This window comes from Panthera leo, chromosome F2 (genome assembly GCF_018350215.1).
Source record: "Panthera leo isolate Ple1 chromosome F2, P.leo_Ple1_pat1.1, whole genome shotgun sequence".
NCBI lineage: Eukaryota > Metazoa > Chordata > Mammalia > Carnivora > Felidae > Panthera > Panthera leo.
Window position 1 is genome coordinate 50,635,739 of NC_056695.1, and position 21,082 is coordinate 50,656,820.

The following is a 21,082-nucleotide window of genomic DNA, read 5'->3' on the forward strand; positions in this document are numbered from 1 at the left end:
TGGGGAGTAAGTATTCCTCAAACTGCTTCGTAACCATACAAATACAATTCTTTATCGTCATTTTATTCGTTGACTATATCACCAGTGTATAAGGTAGGACTACTTAATCTTCAACTTCCCACCTGCCCTTTACCAACCGCGGATCACTGAAACAACCACCAAATGAAAAATTCTCCCACACTTTGGTGCAGCGTTTGTAATGGCCGAGTGAAAGGCTGCACCATGCATTAGACGGCCATCAGTATTGTCAGGGGGTGCGCATCAGCTTTATATCTAGAGGGCAAAGGTAGCTGTGGTCCATTTAGAGGGTTCCCAAGTACCCGATTATCTCCTCTTCTGAAAAAGGAAGTAGTACTTTGTACTCACCAGAATCTCCCAGTAATCTGTATTATTCATCCAGTATAAAATGTGGGAGGATGCCTTCCCATTCTGAGAGACGAATAACAACCTTATGGGCCCAACATATAGCACCATTGTATTCATAGCTTTAGGATGTACAGCTAATTATTAGCATTTTAAAATGAGGGAAATATTTATATTTATACATATTAAGACTATTAATTCTGGCAACTGTGTTTGAATATCTATAAATCAGAGGCAGTTGAAGAGCTGAAATTCAGATTTCCTTCCACTTGCCTGCCAAGTGGCCTCAATCAGAAGTAATTTTCTCCATGAGGGCACATGGAGCTCAGTCGTGAGCCTTTTCTGAGTAGATATTATTATTTGTGTCAAATTATGTGTGGTGATTTTTCTGAAGTGGACTTCTGTGCCCACTAATCCATATACACGAGGTTCCTTCATTCCCTCCTTCATTGGTGCTATTAATTGTACTTGTGCTTCGAGTGTCTTTTACCCTTTTAAAATGTTAGTTTATGGCCACCGATTATCTGTAAGGTTTTCCTGTTAAAGAAACATGCAATATAGACAGTAGAGCGAGATCTGATCTTAAACCATAAATACTATGCATTTTAAGAGAAGCCTTTTTGCCAGAGCCTGATTAGATAGCATGGCAAAAGGAATGGTTAGTAATTTCACATTTTAAAGTACAGTAAATTATATAAATCTGACACTTGCTTTGGGAAAAATACAAGTTGGTCATTAAATCCCCTTCCTGTGGCCTGTTTTAAATATTGACAATGAGATCTCATGCATTTCGAATGAAGATCTCAAGACTTTTTCACCTTTCATTTGGGTTTTTGCAGTTTGTTTTTGAAAATAAGTGCTTCTTTTCAATTATATGCTTGAAATTGTGAATTGATAGCCAGCATATAAAATAAAAGAGCCCACAGAATATAGAACATTATATTATCAATTAAGATCTTATGATAAGCTTTGATAAATAAGGTGTATGTATGTATATGTGTGTGTGTGTGTGTGTGTATATATATATATATATATATATACATCTATATACATATACATCTCAAAAACGTGGGTGGCTTGGTTACAGGTTTATTAAGCACAGATCATTGTTTTGTGGCTTTTTTTCCTTTCAAATGTTCACACAAGTTTTTCCATTTAAGTTTTATTTAAACTATTAAGTTTGAATTTCATATACCATTAGAGCCAATTTGTTGTCATTGAATATTTTAAAAATTTCTCAGTTATATACTATCTTGAATAAAAATCCTTCTAAGAATGTTAGCATATATGCTCAGAATTTAATTTTTTAAAAAAGAAAGCATTTTTATTACCATTGATTTCATTCTTACAATATGTATGAATTGTCTTTATGATGTATAGCACAGATGAAAAAAAGAAATTCACTAAAATGTATATGAATTATTTAAAATAGTTATTTAACAATTAGAGATTTATTTCTTGTTAGCAAAACTCAGAGTTACATATTCTAGAAATTGTCATTTTTGTTAAAACTGATGTTAAGGCAGTTTCTTTGCAGATTGATTTAGTATGGATATAAATTATGTAAATCATTAAATATTAGGAACCAACTATTTTAGTTTTGGTAAATAAAATCTATAAGAAGATCTTCCCAATTTTTTCTGGAGGGGCAATCTAATATTTTATAACATATATTGTCAGTAATCTGAGAAAAGCAACATGAGGTTTTTCAATTTGTAGAGACAGATCTTTAAGCATCTATGAGTATTTACATTAATATGAATTAAGCATTTCAGAAGACTTCTGTGTTTTATAAGTTTATTTATGAAGGAATCAGTCTGTAACTAGTGAAGAATACTTTGTGTAGTAGTATGGTGTATTAATAAAAGGTATTTAAAAATCTTGGATTTTCACATCAATTTTTTCACTTATTAGCTTATAACCTTATTCTGATTAACTAACTTCCTGAGCTTTCCAGATCCACAAAGTAAACATAGTATTAATTCTCATACTTACCTCATTGGGTTATTTTAAAGATAGCATAAGAAAGTGCTTTGAAATCGCACATGAAACACAAATGAGACAGCATCACATGTCTTATTTTGACCAGAATTGTTATTACAATTAAGATGTTTTAAAAAAATATGGAGGATATTCTATTAAATTTTTCATTAGACTCAGCATTAAAAATTAGAATTATCAGATAAGTGTTTTAATGATTATATTTTACAGTATTACTGTTTTATATATTCCTTGCATACTTGCTACTTGATGTAATTGTTTTAAGAGTTAAAACATTATACTTTTAAAAGTGAAATAATAAATAAGAGGTAAAAACTAATATGAGATCTGTAACTTTTGAAGGCAGTATGTGCAAAAATCCATGGGTTTTTTTCCCCCCTCCACCTTGAGAATAAGAAAACACATTACCAGAGTGTTTGAAATTAAGGTATTCTTTTTTCCTTAACATTTCTTATTTTGAAGAAAAAGAGAAAAAATAAATTGTAAAAAGGACAAAGAACTCCATAAGAAGTTTTTTGCTTGGATGTCCCTTAATTTAAATCCATGCAACGAACTAATCTTGTTCATGAAAGTGTGTCTTATGAATTCTGCCCTTTAGAAATTAGCTTTTGGGAAAATACCAGATATTGTGCTGTATGTACCTATTCTTGTTTGCCTACACATACAGAAAAAATTGCATTTTGTGCACAATTTTAAATTATTTATGAGATTTCTTCTTTGGCCCTGAGAATTTTCCAGCACATTTCTAAGAAGTAAGAGAGAGACTACTTAAGCCTGTTAAGTATTTAGCCTGTCTGATGAGACTGTGGATGTGAGTGACAATTAGTACAAATTACCATAATTGTGTTCTTTGGATAAAATGCCACATCGCTTCTTTAAGGAGCAAATGCAGGCCTCTGCTTAGTAAAATGAGTCAGACACTTTTCTTCTCTAGGGTGGTCAGGAATTCATAACCAGCCATGTGGTATCTCCATGTAGTCTACTTCTGACCCATCTGAACAACGATAGCCCTCCCTTTCCTTTCAATAAAATAGGTCCATTAATGTAGGGCACCTCACTCTCATTCACTCTAAGGGAGTTGTATTTTTATTACTGAAAAAGTATCACATAAATACAAATTACATTTTTTCATTAGAAAACTACTTTTCATTTCAGAAAAAATTCAATTAATTATGAATAGGGTTATGCTTTCATCAGGGAGAGAAATATGTAATTTTTCTTCAAGCCTCAAACACATATAATGAAATCTTTTCTTGGAATCCACTCTTAAGATGGGTTTTTAAAAGTATAGACTTTATTAAAATCTCAGTTCAATTAAAATGCATTCAATTACTTTAAATCTTTATTAAAATCTCAGGTAAAATTGTACAACGATGTAAAAGAGACTTGTACTCTTTACCAGGCAGTTAATTCTAACACATGAACATAAAGTGCACAGTTTTGCTCTTCAGGAGAGAATTAAAGAGAGAGAGACAGAGACAGAGAGAGAGAGAGAAGAAGATTTGGTCTTGGAGTTGGGGGTGGGGAAGGGTTGAAGATGGAGGTTGTTTTCTATGTAGTAACTTCAGGCACTGGTTTCCTTCCACTTCTCATTATAGATAATTGTTTCTTGTGAATATGAGGGTGGCATTATCTTGTGTAAGTCCCCTTGATGATATTGCTTGGCCCACTCGTAGAATACATTTTTTTTCTCACCAATTTAACCAAAATACCCTATTAAAGGATTTTATTTCACTAGCTTCTTTGGATGTTTTTGGTACAGTGTCCCTGATTCTCTTTCAAGGGCCGCTAGAAGATGCCATTGAAGAGGAAGAAGAAGAGTGTCCATCAGAGGAGACAGACATCATCTCAAAAGGGGACTTTCCACTGGAGGAAAGCTTTTCTACAGAATTTGGGCCTGAAAATCTGAGCTGTGAAGAAGTGGAATACTTTTGTAACAAAGGTAATCATTAATGGTTGGATGCAATATGGGAGTCCATTTACTCAGGTGATTTTGCAAACTTTAAAAAATGCCCTGATAGAGTGCACGAAAAGTGCTCAAAGTGCTGATACAAAATTCAAGAGTCTGAAAATACAATGTAGAATTTTCTAAACACAAAATGGTATTTTGAGGGCTAAAAGAAGTAATTCCACTTTAATAAGTCATTTTGTATATTTAAAAAAATACTTTCATGTTGATTGGCCAATTCTAATATATTTCATTTTTATTATGTATTCATTTAATCTTTCACAAGTGTTTATTGAATGTCAGTTGTTTGCAAGGCACTGAATTAGGCCCTGAGTATAAGCATTGAATGGGCAGATAGTTCCAGCCCCAAGGTTCTGGCTCACTTCTTTTAAAAACTCGATGCTTTAGGGGCACCTGCCTGGCTCATTCAGGAGAACATGTGATTCTTGATCTCAGGTTGTAAGTATGAGCCCCACAGTGGGTTTAGACTTTACTTTAAAAATAAAAATAAAAATAAAAATAAAACTTGAGTGCTTTAGGTGTTTGACATTCTATAACTGAGGATGTTACTCTTTTAGATAGTGTCAAATAGGAAAAATACACACTATTTTCGCAGTCTAGATATTCTTTTAACACATTAACATTATGCTGGAAGAAATACCTGAGACAATATGTGTCAGTTCATTTCCAAACTTGACTTGGAGTCAGGTGGCCTCACCAGTAACTGTGTCTTCACTGGGCATATGTATTCATTTGTCTCTGTTTTTCAAAAGTGCATTTAAGGTTTCTCTTGATTCTTTTTTATTTTTTTCGAATTTAATTGTTTTGTCTTTGCAAGTGAGGTGGATCATCTATCATCTCCTGCATCAGCACTCAGTTTCACAAATGGTTAGGTTGCTTCCTTGGTTTGGAACAGCTGATTTTGCCAGTTTTACTATGACAGTTTCTTAGAGGGCATGGATGAGTGTGTGTCTATCTCTATTTGTCTGTGTTTGTGCACGAACCATTTTTATTTGGACGTGTGTATTTTTTAGGCAGAGAAGTTGTGAGAAAAAACTTTTTTTGTGTGTAAATCTGTTGATTAGATTTGATGGCCTAAAATTAAGAATGATGATACAGCTTCCAAAAAAAACAAAAAACAAAAACATAACCTGCCGATACAGGTATCCTAGTGGCCACAGATATATTCGATACATATTGTTAAAGTTCCAGTATGACTTTCTCCTGGTGCTAGTGTGTTAGAAACAAAAGAAGTCAGCCAGTTCTTATCCCTGTGGTCAGTAGAACTTTGAAAACTATGGAGATGGAATTGCGGCATTAGCACCTGGCCACCCTGAAGTTTAGAAAATCTTCTCGATCTTTAACTCCCATAGGCCTCAAGGTGACTTTGAACCTGGTCCTTGTCTCCTACATTGGAGACTTTTGGTTGAAAATGAGAGTGATATGGACAGAGTAGTCCTTCTTCGGCAGTGTTGACTTAGTTCGGACCAAGTTAATATTTTGCTTAGCTCTTCTGGATGCTGGAACCATTTCTTGATCATAGTAGCCACGGCAATACATGTAAAAGCTGGCTGGAAATGAAGTTTTTAGATCTGTATTTGCAGACCTCTCATTTTCCCTCTTTGTCAGGTAATATATTCTCTTTTTAAATTTTTTTGAATTTTTTTTATTTGTTTTTGAGACAGAGGGAGACAGAGCATGAGCAGGGGAGGGGCAGAGACAGAGGGAGACACAGAATCCAAAGCAGGCTCCAGCCTCTGAGTGGTCAGCACAGAGCCCGACGCGGGTCTCGAACTCACCAACGGTGAGATCATGACCTGAGCTGAAGTGAAAAGCTTAACCAACTGAGCCACCCAGGCGCCCCTGTGAGGGAATATATTCTTAAGTGCATCGTAGAGCACATGCCTTATGTTACAGTAAGTAGAAGGAATCAATAGTTAGCGTGTGCCATTTACTCTTCTTGTAAGAAACAATGTGTGGATTCAGACCATTTTTGCCAACATAATTAATCCAGAGAAGCAGTAGTGATAGTTATTGCTAGACTACATTTTGGGATGATGATTGATTAAGGGCTGTGCCTGACAAAAGAATATAGAACTCCAAAATTTAAGTTGGTAGTATCTGGGGAGGGGGAAAAATATATATATATATAATATATATATAGCTAAATATATAATTAAAGTGAATTAATATAAAATTATACATATAATTAATGTATTACATAGTATAAATATAACTTTCAAATGTTTAGTTTGAAACTAGCAAGTAATGATGGGTGGAAAAAAGAATTGTCATTTTCACATAATATTTTTCAGGATAAATACTACTGTTACTATTGCAGATTGCTGTCATCTTATTTAATAGGGAAAAAATTTCATTATTTTACTCTCATAAAATGTGAGACCAGGAGATGTTCACTGAAGTCAGTAGGAACTGGTGGAAAAGAGAGACAGCTCTTTGACAGATATTGTATCCCCTTGAGGTCATGATAGGGATTCCATCTGTTTTTCACTTAAGTTGATTAGCTACAATAGGAAGAGAAAAGTTTTTCTCTCTGGAAAATTAGAAACTAATCTTTCTGTAGAAATTCACATATTAGTCTCAATGACACACAATTACGTTTTTTTTTTTTTTTTTCCAATTGTAGGGAAGAAGATAGGTTTGGCATTAAAAGAATATAAGTATTTCAATGGTTAATGATGCCACTGTCATGATGAAGGAGCGTATAAGAACTGTTCACCTGAAGAAAAATGTTTCAGTGATGAAACATATTTTTGCATATATTTTAAGTCACTTATAACAACTCAAAAATTGTGTATGTCCATCTATCTATCTATCTATCTGAAAATAAATTGGATTATTTGGATTATGTTATATTGGGTTATTATTTCTTCATCTAAAGATCTAGTAGCCATGATTAAAATCTAGCAATGACATGGTTCCTTTACTGAGTTCCAGGGGTAACACTTTTGAACATCAGATGTTTTGTTTGCACTTAACAAAGGATAACAGTTTAAAAACTCTGATCACAAAAACATAGAATTTCTGAAGTGTTTGGGGCGCTTGGGTGGCTCAGCCAGTTAAGTGTCCAGCTCTTGGTTTTGGCTCAGATCATAAACTCAAAATTTGTGAGCCCAGGCCCGCTTGGAATTCTCTCTCTCTCCTTCTCTTTCTGTTCCTCTGCTGCTCTCTCTCTTAAAATAAATAAATAAACTTAAAAAGAATATCTTAAGTGTTTCAAACAAGGTATTTGGGTAGTGAGTGGAGAGTAGTGAGGACACACGTATAATTTCAGTACATCTTCATTCATATTTTAGCAACTGCGTTGTGTATAAAAGGAACCATATGCCATTGTAGTTTTCCTTTTTATTAAAAAATGGTAAAGAAAGCCCTCTTGGTACATCTATGAAGACATAGCTTTTCATAAATAAAAGTTCCTACCTCCTTTATTACACAGGATATTTTCAGCGTTTCAAATGATTCTCTACTTACTGTTGTGGTATTTTCCTCAGTTCCATATGGATATTATCTATTTCCTTGTTGTCAAAGGGCAGGCTTTTTTACAAGTCTCAAAGCATTTATTAATATTATTGCTGGTCATTATAAAACATGTGATTAAATACGACCCAAATCACTCCCATAATGTGATATTCCACAGAAATGTCAAAATGTGGGTGAGAATTTTATGTCAGTGTTTAGATGTGCAAAATTCTAAATCATGTGAATCTAAGCCTTAAATATTCACAATTAGAAGCGGGAAAGATCACCTTTAATAAACCTTGTTAGAGTTGCAGGCCTAAAATTGGAACGTCACAATGATGTTGAAGTTTCTTTGGTCACTTTTTACTTTGTATTAATTAGTTGCATGTTTCACATCTCTATTCTTCATCTTTTGAATGAGTGAAATGAACTGTTTATTGAAAGATGCTTTTCTTAAAGTTGCTTGCTCTCCTTAGATTTTAAAAATTTCAGCAAACTATAAAGCGATACTTAAAATTTGCATCCTCTTTTGTGCACTGAGTTGAGATCATTTGGCATCTTGCCTTACAGTATCTCCAAGAGGAAGGAAACAAGCAAGAATTATTTCCTTGAATTTACAGATGACGAAGACATCAAGGCTGGGTCCATAAGTGCTACACGTTTCCTGTGGTACTGGATTATATGCTTCAGTGATTTGTTTTCTGCCTTTCTTCTGGTTTATATAGTAAACATGGAAGTGCATCAATGCATGTTTAGAACTAACCAAACTAATACAAATTGAAACATAGGTGGTCTGCAGAGCAACTGGGGGAGTTTTTAGTATGTTACTGCTGGCAGGTGGGAACTCCTATATTAGCAATTCTTGGATAAACTCAGAGACAGTAAGTTTCCTGGTGGGGTTGATAGGGAGCCATTGTAAAACTGGGCTACTATTACTGATTATTTGCAGGAGGAGTTACTCACTGAAATACCCAAGTTTGTTAATGACTGAAATTAAACAAACATGTCTTGGGATATATTCCAAGAGAATGTCACAGGATATGTGAACAGGAAGAGAAGTGTCAGGTCAACATCACTGTAGGCTAGGAGAATCTACTATTATTCAAAAAGGAAAACTCCAAAGAAACTATATGTAGGTGAACTTTGAATTATTGATTATCTAGAAAAGGTAGTGAGGGTCCTTACCAAGTGTTTCCTGCTGATATCATCTCTAAACAAAGGCTGAAAAGGAAAATGATGCCATCAGACTTGATTTTGGAAGAGAGACAAATCTTTCTTTAAATAATAGGATCTGTGTTTGGAGAATAGTCAGAGAAATCACTAGGGGAAGTTCTTAACCTAGACAGACGAACTAATATTAGAGGTCTTCAAGTTTAAAGAAATTTGAAAATAGAAAAATGCAAAGCATATTAAAGAAAACAGAAGAAAACCTGAGTTACTGAGACTTGGATTTAACTCTAGCCCCAGAAGTAATTAATACCAAACCAAAAGCAAACATAAACAGATATTTAATCAGGTTGGCAGAAGCAGTTCAATAGATAAATTCAATACAACTCAACCCATTTTTAAGCATCTGGTGTGTACCAGACCCACTTCTCGGGTGCTGTGGATACAGCCGGAGACAAAAGCCAGTCTTATTTTCAGGAAGAGACAGACAATAAATAAGCAGACTCACATTGTAAAATATGACGGGTGATGTTGAGCACTAGAAAGCAAAACAGGTAAGGGTAATAGAATGGTGCGTGGGTGTGTGTGGGTGTGTGTGTGCGCGCGCGCGCGTTCACGTGCACATGCGCACGCACGCACGCAAGACAGAGATTTTGTAAGAATGATGGGAGAGCGAACTTTGAGCAGCGACCTAAGGAAAGGGAATGAGCTTCCAGGTACTCCGTCCGGGTCGAATCTGCTGTACCTATGAGGTTAGTGTTGCAGGAAAACCAGAAGAGGACAGCAGAGAGCTGGGGAGTAGGAGAAGTGTAGTCCTACCTGTGGGACTTGCTCTAGGAATCTGTTGGATTCACAACCACTATGGAAAGCTTGAGAGAGCCACAGAGGAGAGCTGAGGTGTAACTGGGAGAAGAGGCATGGTCATGACAGGTTGGTACATACCTGGAAAAGAAAGGCCTACAAAAAGTAGAGGTTAAAGTAGGAAATGGAAACAAGCAATTTGGGGAAGCTGTCAGGGGATACAGATAACCCCAATCACAATCATCCCTTTAGCCAAGGGCTTGATGAGACTCCATCTGTAGCTCATTAATGTCGGTTCCGGAAGAGCAGTTTGGGGTGTTTGAGAATTGTATGAGTCACTTTGCTCCCTTCCACAATGCGACATCCTTGTATCAGAAAGATAACGAGTAGAAGACGTGAGTATCTGAGTCGGTTTTATCATTGTGCTTAACTGTTTCTGCCGGTAGGTTGCCAGGCTCATTGAAATGTCCTCCCACATTCCTTTTAATTCTATCAGTTTATGTAGTTTCGTAGTTTAGTTTAAAAACTAAGAAATAACTGAGGAAAAGTACGATTTCTCTTTGGTAACAAATCCAAGCTTAGATTATTTGCATTAATCCCCCTTTCCCATGTTAAAGTAAAGCAACAAAAATGTTATCTAGATTCCTAATACCGAAAAGAAGAAAAAACCCCGCACCTTCATGCAGATTTGGTTGTGGGAGTAGTAACTACTTGTTTTTCATTTAATCCAGTGTCCAACATATACACTGACTGTGTCGTTTCCTATTTTCTTTTTATTTTATTATTATTTTTTTCAATTCAGAAAGTCTGTTTACTTGTATTTCATAAACCCTTCTCAATTGGGTTGCTTTCTTTCCTACTCACTTTTGCCTTTAATGACATGTTTTTGCCTCCTCTGATGCTTGGGCAACTGGAATCAGAATTTGCAAAAGGCGGCTCTTCCATAATCACTTTGAGTTCAATAAAGAAGGAGATCTTACAGGCAACTTTGTTCCTTTTTTCTTAACGGGATTAAGAAGCTGAGCTTTTAAAATTCTTGCATATAACATTGACATTTCCAGGGTGTGTTTGGACCAGGGAGTTCAAAGAGAAGGAATAAAAAAGAAAAGCCAATATGACTTTGTTTTTTACCTTGCTGGAGGAACTGTTTGTGCAAATCGCCTATAAGCTTATTGACCTGAATCTTTGACTCCTTGTTTTCTCTGGATTTGGCTGGAGTGGAGACACTGATGGAGCCCTGATAGAGCTGATTGAACAGCCCCCAGCTTTGCTTGGCACGGACCTCCCTTTTTCCTTCTGCACCACCTCCCCCTCCCTCCACATGACATTATTGTTCCTTGGCAAACCTGGATCTGTTTTCCTGGATCCAGTACTTCTTTTTTTTAACATTTATTTTAAAATCCGTACCATTTTCTTATGTAAGTCATGTAACAATGCAAAATGGAGAGCATTTTTTTTAGAATAGAGACATAGAGGCTGTATTTATGTCCTTGCTTGTATTTTTATCTCATGAGACTGGAAGAAAAAAATAATACCTATCACTCTTTTGTGGCCATGTTAAAATCTCCAAAACAGTTTTTGTTTGCAATCTGAAAGATATTTTCTAAAACTACAGTTATTGGAAAAAATGAGAGAGCATTAGAAGGCAGTTTGTTCTTACAGGGAGTCAGCATTTTCTTGGTTTTGATGGACCAGAGGGTGTACAGATTTTGCCCACGACTTAGTGTTTTATATGTAAGAGTCAGATCAAGCTTTGTCTGTCTACGTCATCTCTGATCCCAAATATATCATCATAATAATTTCAACAAAATCAAAATGATTGATTTTATGTGGTGTTGAAATGACTCATGATGATATCATTTATATGAATCATATATGATTATGTAGACCACTTTTTTGCATATGATCAACTCAATTTATTGTTTTGTCTGTAAGCTGACCACCAACAGATCTTCATTGTGCAATCTACAAAAGATATTTGTTAAGTATTTAAGACTTGATAAGATATATAATCACCAAATTCTCTTATAATTTATTAAATAATTTCATGTTGTAACAAAGTTTATTTCATTCTGCTTGTACCTGGCTACTTAAGATGCCAAGAGATATTTGGCCAAATTTTAGTTATATTCTTATTTTACATCAGCATTGTTGTTGATAATAAAAATGGAAAATTACTTACAAAATCATATTTTGCCATTTAGAGGAATCGCCTTTTTGGTTTTATGTGTAAGGTTTTTGTAAGTGAAAGAACATTTTTTGACCTGCAAAATTTACTATAGTTGGTTGTTTTCCCTAAAATGTTGCAAGTCACAGGAAGAGTAAGAGTTTATTTAACCTCCTGGTACTATATATGTTATATATATGTAGTATTTCCAGATGTGTGTGTGTGTGTGTGTGTGTGTGTATATATATATATATATATATATATATATATATATATACACTATATATATATATGGTACTATATATATTATATATATGTAGTATTTCCAGGTGTGTGTGTGTGTGTATATATACACACACATATGTATATACATATATATACACATATGTATATACACACACATATATATGTATATATATGTGTATATATATACACACATCTGGTATTAATAAACATCTATGTTGTTTGATTTTTTTCACTTTTAATCTGGATACTGAATTAATCATTAATTTTAGCTGAGTACTGTAAAGGAGAACTACCTATTTATAAGCCCTTTTATTGTTACATTTTCTCAGTGATATTTGGATGAATAAAGAGCCCATGTTCCTTGAAGGAAGTAGTTTTGATCAAGTTGTAATTGTATAAATAGCCATTTTTAATTAAAATATATATATATACATAACAATTCATGCAGGTGTACATTAATATTTGCCAGTCATTTATATGTACTAACTCTTAATTTATTTTTCTATTTATGGAAAATTTACGTTACGAACATAGCATTAGCATTAGAGAACCCTGGGAAGCTAATTTATTTTAATCATATGGAGTTAACGTCTTCTACAACCTTGAATCTGACAGTTGGTCACATGATCTTAGATAAAATGTTATCATATTAGAGAAACTGATCTGTTAGAAGGAGTTGCATCTCTTCTACTTTTTATCCTTAAACAGCATAAATGATTTGAGAAAATGTCCTTTGTTCTGCACTAACGTATTTCAGGTTTATACCAAATAAGACTTCCAAAGCTCTGTGTCTTTTAATACAAAATTTGTATTTCCTTGTGAGTACATAAAATTTCTCACAATGTTTTGATTATTACTTAAGAAGCAACAGGAAGTATTAAATAGCTTGCCCCTCTACTACCTGGTGGGATAATCTTTATCTCTGGTAGGCCTAAATGTAGAAGGTGTAAAAGGAAATGAAAGCTGTGGTAGGATGAATTTAATTACAGTAATAAAGTCAGTCATTTTTTTGTTGTTCTTAAAAGGTCAAGTAAAAATAACTGAATGTGTTACACCAATGGAGTAAATACTGATAACGAATGCAGATTGCTGTTTCAGCTTCTTTTTTGTAGTTCAATGAGATTCCAGAGATTGGCATTGAGACTACGTACCAATTATAATAATTATAATAATGGTAATAACAACTTTCATTTGCTGACTGCTCCTGAAAGTCAGACATCTTGCTGTACGTGAATCATCTCTAATCAACTTACTGTCCTGCAGGGTAGATGCTATTTTCCCCTGTGACTTGCAGAGGGTCAGTAACTTGGTCAAAGTCACAAAACTACTAAAGGTTAATACTAAATGAAAACTAAGGTGATTATACTTATGAAAATAGAGAACTGATTTTGTTTTCTGGTGCCCATCAGTATAATTCTTGTAGAAGAACAGGAACCCGTCTGACGAAGCCTGGGCATATGAAGTATAAAGCTAACTTTTCCAAGGTATTTTTAATGTGGCATTCTCTAATTAAACACGTATCAAGCCTGATGTGTCAGTCAGGAATAAGGGGATATATTAAGAAAAAGAAATAAAAAAGAAAGGTTCAAGGAATGAGAGGTGTGCTTAAAATATTTAGAGCCTCCTCTGTTACATCTTTCAAGACTCTGTATCAACATAAACTAGCTTAGCAGTGAGTGGAGTTGGCATTTTGACATAATGAGAGGGCTATGTTGAATGCTCTTTAGACTCATTATACTAACTGGATGGTTATGTCACCCGCATTGGGTGGCATAAAATAAGCCACAGTTTCTCACTGCCCGTTTCTTGCGAAGTTGTTTTCAGGTAATTGAAATGAGTGGGGACAACCCAAAATGTGTGTACTTGGGCAGAAGCCAGTAACAAATGGCAAGAATGTTTACAAATCCATCAGAACTATTTGGATCGGAATTTCAGCCCTGTAGAAATGTTTGCAAAGTGAACTCTTTAAAACAGCTTGACCTTAACACAAAATGAGACCAAATACAAAGTGGAGAAAGGAAGGAAGGAAGAGGGGAAGAGGGCATTGTTTGCAGGGAAAGCTCTGGGCACCGTGGAAACTTTTCACTTTTCTGAAGGAAATGCAGTGCAGCAGATGGTACAAGTGGAAGTGAGATAAACATAGGAACTGGAAAAGTAAGCAATACATTCTAACAGGTTCTGTATCAGAGATCTGGAGAAGCGGAAAGATTAGACAAGGAACTGTTCTGAAACTTGACAGTGGCTGTATCTTACCACGTCTTACGTATGTAGGAGATGGAGAGTGGAATTGCACAGACAGTAGGCTGTGATTATATTTTTCTGACAGTGAGAAAGGAAGGTCTCTTTAAGGATTATTTTTAAAGATAGTGATTTATCAAGGTAGAAATCTACAGATACATAAAACACTTGCCCCCCTACCTATTTAACAATAGGATTTGATATAATTTCTCTTGTTGCACAGCATTAGCACAAGACAGTATATTTTTGATTCAGATAAGCTTTTTTTCAATGCGAATTGTGGTCCAGTCTAGTTAAACAACACTGAGAACCTATATTACTTGTTTCTGGTTGTAGAAGCATTGATATGTGTGAGTGTTTGCACAGACCACACATGTACAGAGGCAAAAAGGGGAATATATAAAGAATGTTCTCGTTTCTTAAACATACAGCCCTCTAGTAAGGAAAAGAAAACATGAATAAGTGAGACAAGGAATATCTAAAAGGAGTGGAAAAAATGTTAAGTTTGAGCTGATAAAGGAAGGAGTGTGTTCTTTCTCAAGCTTCCTAGTATTGTGCTATTTACCAGCACATACCTGCCTCATTTAATCCTTGGGTCTTGGGCGCCTCTATCCTGTCCTGGTGGCCGAATACCAAATGGAATGCTGAGATACAGGAACTCATAACAAGAAACATTTCTTCAAAAATAGAGAGTGATACTGAAGGAAATGGACAAGGAAAATAGCCTGTATCCTAAGGAAAACCCAACTTAGAGAAGAATGATGTTTTCTCTTTAATATTGGCAGTTGTGCAGAAGAACCTCCGAAGCAGCCTTAAAAACTCTGATCACTAATAAAAGGAAGGAGTTTTGAAAATTTACATAAAATGTGAATCTTATCTTTACACTTAACATTGCCAGAGCAATATTAGATATATTAATTTACCATTTTCGTGTATTTGGCAGTTGTTTAGCTACTTTTATATCAAATGATACATCCAGGATAGTTCAATGCAGCGCAGTGGAGCTTTAGAACTCCTCACTTGCATAGACTCCTTCCAAGGCCTTGCACCTAATTTTCTAATTATGGCTTTGTATTCCTCTTTTATGGAGGGCCTCCCAAACTGTGTAAGCTTTAGGCTTCAGAAAGCCTGAGTCAACCCCCATTAGTACCTTTGGTCAATATGAGTGAGCTCAGAGGAGATAGCAATGATCCAGCATGAAGTGTGGTTTCAAATTCATCATTTTTAGAAAACCTTGAGTAAGGTTCCCAAAATGTCTTGGTATTTAGATATCTGAATTCCAAATCTGTTATCATTATGGGATAAGTCACCCTGTGCCTAAAGAGACCGCAGACACTCATGAAAGTGCTGTGTTAAAAATTAGAGCAGAAGGGGGAAAAATTCTCCCACGCTTCTAAAAATCTGGATGATGCTGTGGATACTATCTATGTTTTTCCTGCGTTATCACCAGCAGCCAAGGACCTCTTGCTGGCCCTGAGGGAGGAGGTGGTGTGGGGAGACCTTGTGGTAAAAAGAGTCTGAATGGGTATTGTGATAGCATACGTGGGACTCTCTCTCTCCACTGGCGGTAGAAGCTAGATTTGGATCTGAGTTGGAATGAGGCTGATGTGACCTAGAATATTTTTTTTTCCTTTTTATTGCACAGATATGCAAACGTAATCAGGATTAGATTCAACTAGAAGGATAGGTTCCTGGAAGCTGCCACAAAACTCTCCTATTTCTATTCTCTTGTCCTGAACTTAGTCTTATGAGTGGTCCACCTCACTAAAAGGGAGGCTGGCAAATGTGGTCTTTATGATCAGGCGGCCACATGCCCAGCTCTAAATTCTGTTACTATGAAGGGTTTTCAGTTTATGCAAAGGGCATAGATTTTATATGCCTTTACTTGATTATTGGGTTAATGACTCAAAGCGTTATGCAGCCAGTTCACTCAATATGCATACTTTATCCAGTTTGATAAATATTTATTGAACATGTGCTATATCAGACATTGTGGGGCATGCTGTGGATACCATGTAAGTAAACACAGGGAAGCCTCTGGCTATTCTGGAATTTACATGATAGTGGGGAGGCAGGCATTACTAAAATAATCACATAAGTGGTACAGGGTGGTTTGACATAGTGAGGAAGGTCAGAGAAAGTATCCTTTAAGGATACGATACTTGAGCTGGCATCTAATGCTGAATAGGCATTAATTAGATAAAAAGAGGTAATAATGTTTCAGATAGATGGAACAGCATATGGTTGGCAAGAGCCTGATGAACATGCAAAGAGGGCGATGGAGATTGTTGTGTGAGTTGACCCTGGAGAAATAGGTGTGGGCCAGAGAGATGACAATGACCCTAAGGTGAAGGATAGGAAATGACGAGAAGGAGCATAAAATAGGAAGATCGATATCTTGAAAGCTGAAGCATTAAATGCAAATCCGAGCTTCCCATAAGCCATAGTAGAGAGAGAAAATGGGGGTAAGGTGTAATTTCAATTTATCTGCAGAAATAACTGTTATCCCCTAGTTTTGAGCTCTGAGAGTCATTTGTCATTAGGTATCAACTAGTGTTGGGTAAAGGGCCTTCAGATACAGACTGAAGCTGTTGGTTGCTGTCCCAGAATACTCATTCTCCGCTGGCCTTTAGCACTTTGTATGTGTGGCTTGAATAAAGTCTGTTTGTAATTAGTAAATTATATTGTAGTAATGGAACACTATGGTAATGAGTAATTGCTTATGAATCATATTCTTAAATGGATTATGAGGCCTCTTTGGAAAAATCATTTTGTTAAAGAGGAAGGAATAAACAATAAGGTTCTATGGAAAGCAGTGTTCAGACATCATCTTAAACTGGCTTGGTCTTTCTGTGTAGATGGGGCTGGCTTGTTAAAGAGACCATTTCAGAGACTGTGAGATTTGGCTTTACTTTGTGTTGTTGTTGATGGTGATGATTTCCTAAAATGAATGCTGGGTTTGAATCTTGAAGACCGAAGCCAGCAGACTGAAGGGATGATGGTTTCTTGATAATACAACAACAGATCTGTAAAAGATAAATTACAGTTGAGAGTATCCTCACTTACAGATTATCAGGCATTACTTTCTTCTTTGGAGCAAGAAGTGCCTTAACTGTGTAGGATCCTCTTCTTTGTCTTTTTATTTAAAAAAAATTTTTTAATGTTTATTTTTGAGAGACAGAGCATGAATGGGGGAGGAGCAGACAGAGAGGGAGACACAGAATCCAAAGCAGGCTCCAGGCTCTGAGCTGTCAGCACAGCCCGACATGGGGCTCGAACCCATGAACCGTGAGATCATGGCCTGAGCTGAAGTCGGACGCTTCAGCACCCACGTGCTCCTTTTCTGAATGGAATATAATAGTTCAGTGAGGGTTTTTTTGGGGGGCAGGGGTGGGGTAGGTAGGGAGAAAGGGAAGAGACAATAAGGAAAAATAGTTAAATACAAGCTTTGAGATACACATTTTAGAAAAATCTTTTTAAAGTAGGTTTTTTTTTTTATTCTCCCACACTTGGCTTATATATTGATTTTTTTCAAGTGTCCATAGAGAAAAGTAATAAGCAGAAATTTTTGAATGATATACTGCTGAGAATTTGCCTTATTTTATCACATGTGGATATTTCCCTTATGCACCAGATCTTTAGTGAACTTAAACTTTGTGAAAAGCTCTTTTCACATGGGAGATGATATTCAAATGTGGGGTAAGTGTTTAAGACTAGAAATAATTTATAAATCACTGTCCTTTATTCCTGAGTTATTAACACTGTGACTTTTATGTAATATAGCTACCATAAACATCATCAGTATGTTGAATAATTTCCTCTTACTGGCTGTGATAGAATGCCACAAATTATGGTGGTTACCCGTTAACTGTAGAGAGGAGCTTCTTCTCCAGGTAGCAGACTTAGCTCTGGACGGCTGTCACCACTGTCATCCACAATTGTCTGAAATCAAGAAATCCAGTGTCTGAAAATTCATAATCAGATAAATGTGGACTCTATTCTATTGACGTGTTTAATTGCTCATATTCTGGAATATGATAAAAGGTTATTGCCAAAACAGTGACATAGTAAGGAGATCGCATGCATTTTTAAAAATAACTGTCTACTGAATATAACTATCCAGAATATGGCAAAACCCTACATTTTCTTATACACTTACAGCACATCTAAGGGAGACTTAAGTCAGACACCATTATAGAGGTCCATAGAATAATGGACCTTTTCTTATCAAATGGTTGAAATGTTTAGGTATCTTCTTAGGTATTGGCAAAAAGGGATAATAATTGTACATTTTTATTTTTGTATCTGGCGACATAACCATATCTATAATTTTGACAATGCAGTGTTAATTTAACATGATGCTTTTGTTTGATGAATCTATAACCAAACAGTTGTTTTAAGCCCAACAATATCGTGAGGCTATTAGGCAAAGCAAACCAGAACTGAATCGTAAACTTAAATGTCCTCGCCCTTCAATACAAAGCTGTAGTTTTCTGTTTTTGACTGTTACAGTCCTTTAACCAAAGCTATCTTGTCTGATGATAAAACCATAAGTGTATGAAGCTCACACATTTTTCATCTCTTTTATGACCTTATCTTTCATGAGCGGCTTCTGTGAAGGTATCCTAACTATAGGAAGCACCTGGAAAACATATGTGATATCTATTCTCTGATAAGCAGTGTGAACAAGAAAGTAGATCTGTCACTTCTGAACTGTTCATTGTTAAAAAATACTTTGATGATTTAGCTGATTGCGAAATACATTATAGGGATGACTAACAGCTACAGTAACACTCTTAGTCAAGAAAGTTCAATAGTTTTATTGTACAAGAATTTCTATAAGAGGTTAATATTGATAGGAACTACATGGATTAAAGGAGCAGGGTTGAAGAGGGCTGTTTTCTTGTATGACTGCTGGCAAACACTGCTGCTATTTGTGCTGAAAAAGTGGCTTTCTCAGTATGTGGCAAATCTTTAATTTATACAGGCATGTCTAACTTTGGGTGAAAAGGTGTTTATGGTTTTGAAATTATTTTTGCCTAGCAAGGAGAGCTGCTGCTTTGACCACCTTGCCAACAATACCTAATATGGAATTTGAAGATTCTGTTTCATGTGTTCGAAAGACTATATTCTGGTGCATTTCCCCGAGTCATTTGTGCTGTGTATTATATTGCTCAATAACACCTTCAATTTCCCCCTATAGGGCTCTCATTGATTCTGAAAACTAGACTAAGGAAAATGGAAGGGCCCACAAAATATGTATGATATCTTTTAAAAGAGCAACAAAAGAGTTTAATCTTGCAATGGAAAACCATTAACTCCATAGCCATAATTTTAGAAATATTATAGATTTTGTTACCGCTTGACATTTATTCTGTTTCATCTTTTTATGAATTGGTCTCTGGATATATATAGTGGTTATTCCATTAAATGTGTTTGTGCTTTGCTAAAAATACACTGAAATTTCTATTTAAAAGTATGTGAATAAAGAATTTAGCAAGTAAATGAATGGATGTCAAATGCATTCCTAGCTCTTTCTGCAATTCTCTTCCTAGCATCCTTTTCTGTCTTCTTGTCCTTTTCCTACCAACACAGCTTTTGAAGCAGTATCTTAACAAACTTGTCATTATTATCTTGGCTATTAATTATTCATGCCATTTTTCATAAGCTACTTAAAGTACTGATTTCAAACATATAAGAATCAAAAATAGAAATAAATAAAAAACAATGGTCAATAAAGTCATTTCCATTCAAATCACAAAGAAGCTGGGGTTGGATTAGTATCAAAATAAAGTTCTGTGTATAAATTTTCCATGAGAATAAATATATTGAAAGGGAAAGAAGCAAGTCCCTATTGTGAAGGGAAAAAATAGTGTTTTCTTAAAAGTAATTCAGAGATTTCATATTCGATTAAATTGTTTTTTAATCATTTCATTTTTCATTAGTAAAAAGATTAAAAATGAATTAGATAAAAACATTACCATAAAAATGAGAGTTAGTTTCCTGAGATAAACTCGGAAGATGAAGGGTCTAAAAGTTGACAAATGTGACGTATTTTAGTTATTAAATAGAAATAATGTGCTGAAGGCAATTAATTAGCAAATGTAATGATACTGCAGTAGGTTAGGGTAAAAAGAATGAAACCAAGATCTAATTTTATAACTCATCAGCGAGTAATGGTAATTGATTAAGCATCTATGTGTAGTTGATTTTACTGAGTTCCAAGTCCAACAGTATACCTTCAGAAAAATAATGCTTCTAAATATTATATCCATTGAATCTTTCATTTTAATATGTAAGCATAGTGAAGGAACAAGGCCTATTATATATGGAAAGGAGAATCAGCTATCTTGTTGCTTGATCATCAATAGAGATTCACTGTAATATCCTAATAGGTTTGGAGTATGGTCGCTGGAGTCAGAGTGACTTGGGGTCAGTTCTTGGATGTTCCACTTGCTAGCACTATGCCTGGGCATCTTCTCACGTATCTGCCTCTTGGCTTACTCTTCTGAAATACAGGGATAACATTGCATGGCAGGGCTGATGTGATGTTCACAAAACATTTAACTAGTGCTGAGGGGTGGTCAAGAAATGTTAGCCATGTTTAGGTTTAATATAGAACCCAAGCGTGCAGACCTGTTCTCTGCCTTTATTCATCTTTATGTGCAGAT

At 35.3% G+C, this 21,082-nt stretch overlaps 1 protein-coding gene across 2 annotated transcripts in view; it reads left to right on the plus strand.

The window, feature by feature from the left end:
• ZFPM2 (zinc finger protein, FOG family member 2) overlaps positions 1–21,082 on the plus strand; it is a 468,988-nt gene that overhangs the window by 92,801 nt on the left and 355,105 nt on the right. Inside the window, exon 2 of one of the 2 annotated variants that reach the window (XM_042923254.1) lies at positions 4,148–4,306. The exons of the other annotated variant lie outside the window; for it this stretch is intronic. Coding sequence (XP_042779188.1) covers positions 4,148–4,306 — 159 coding nt within the window. The remainder of the gene's footprint in view (positions 1–4,147; positions 4,307–21,082) is intronic. 2 annotated transcript variants of the gene reach the window in all.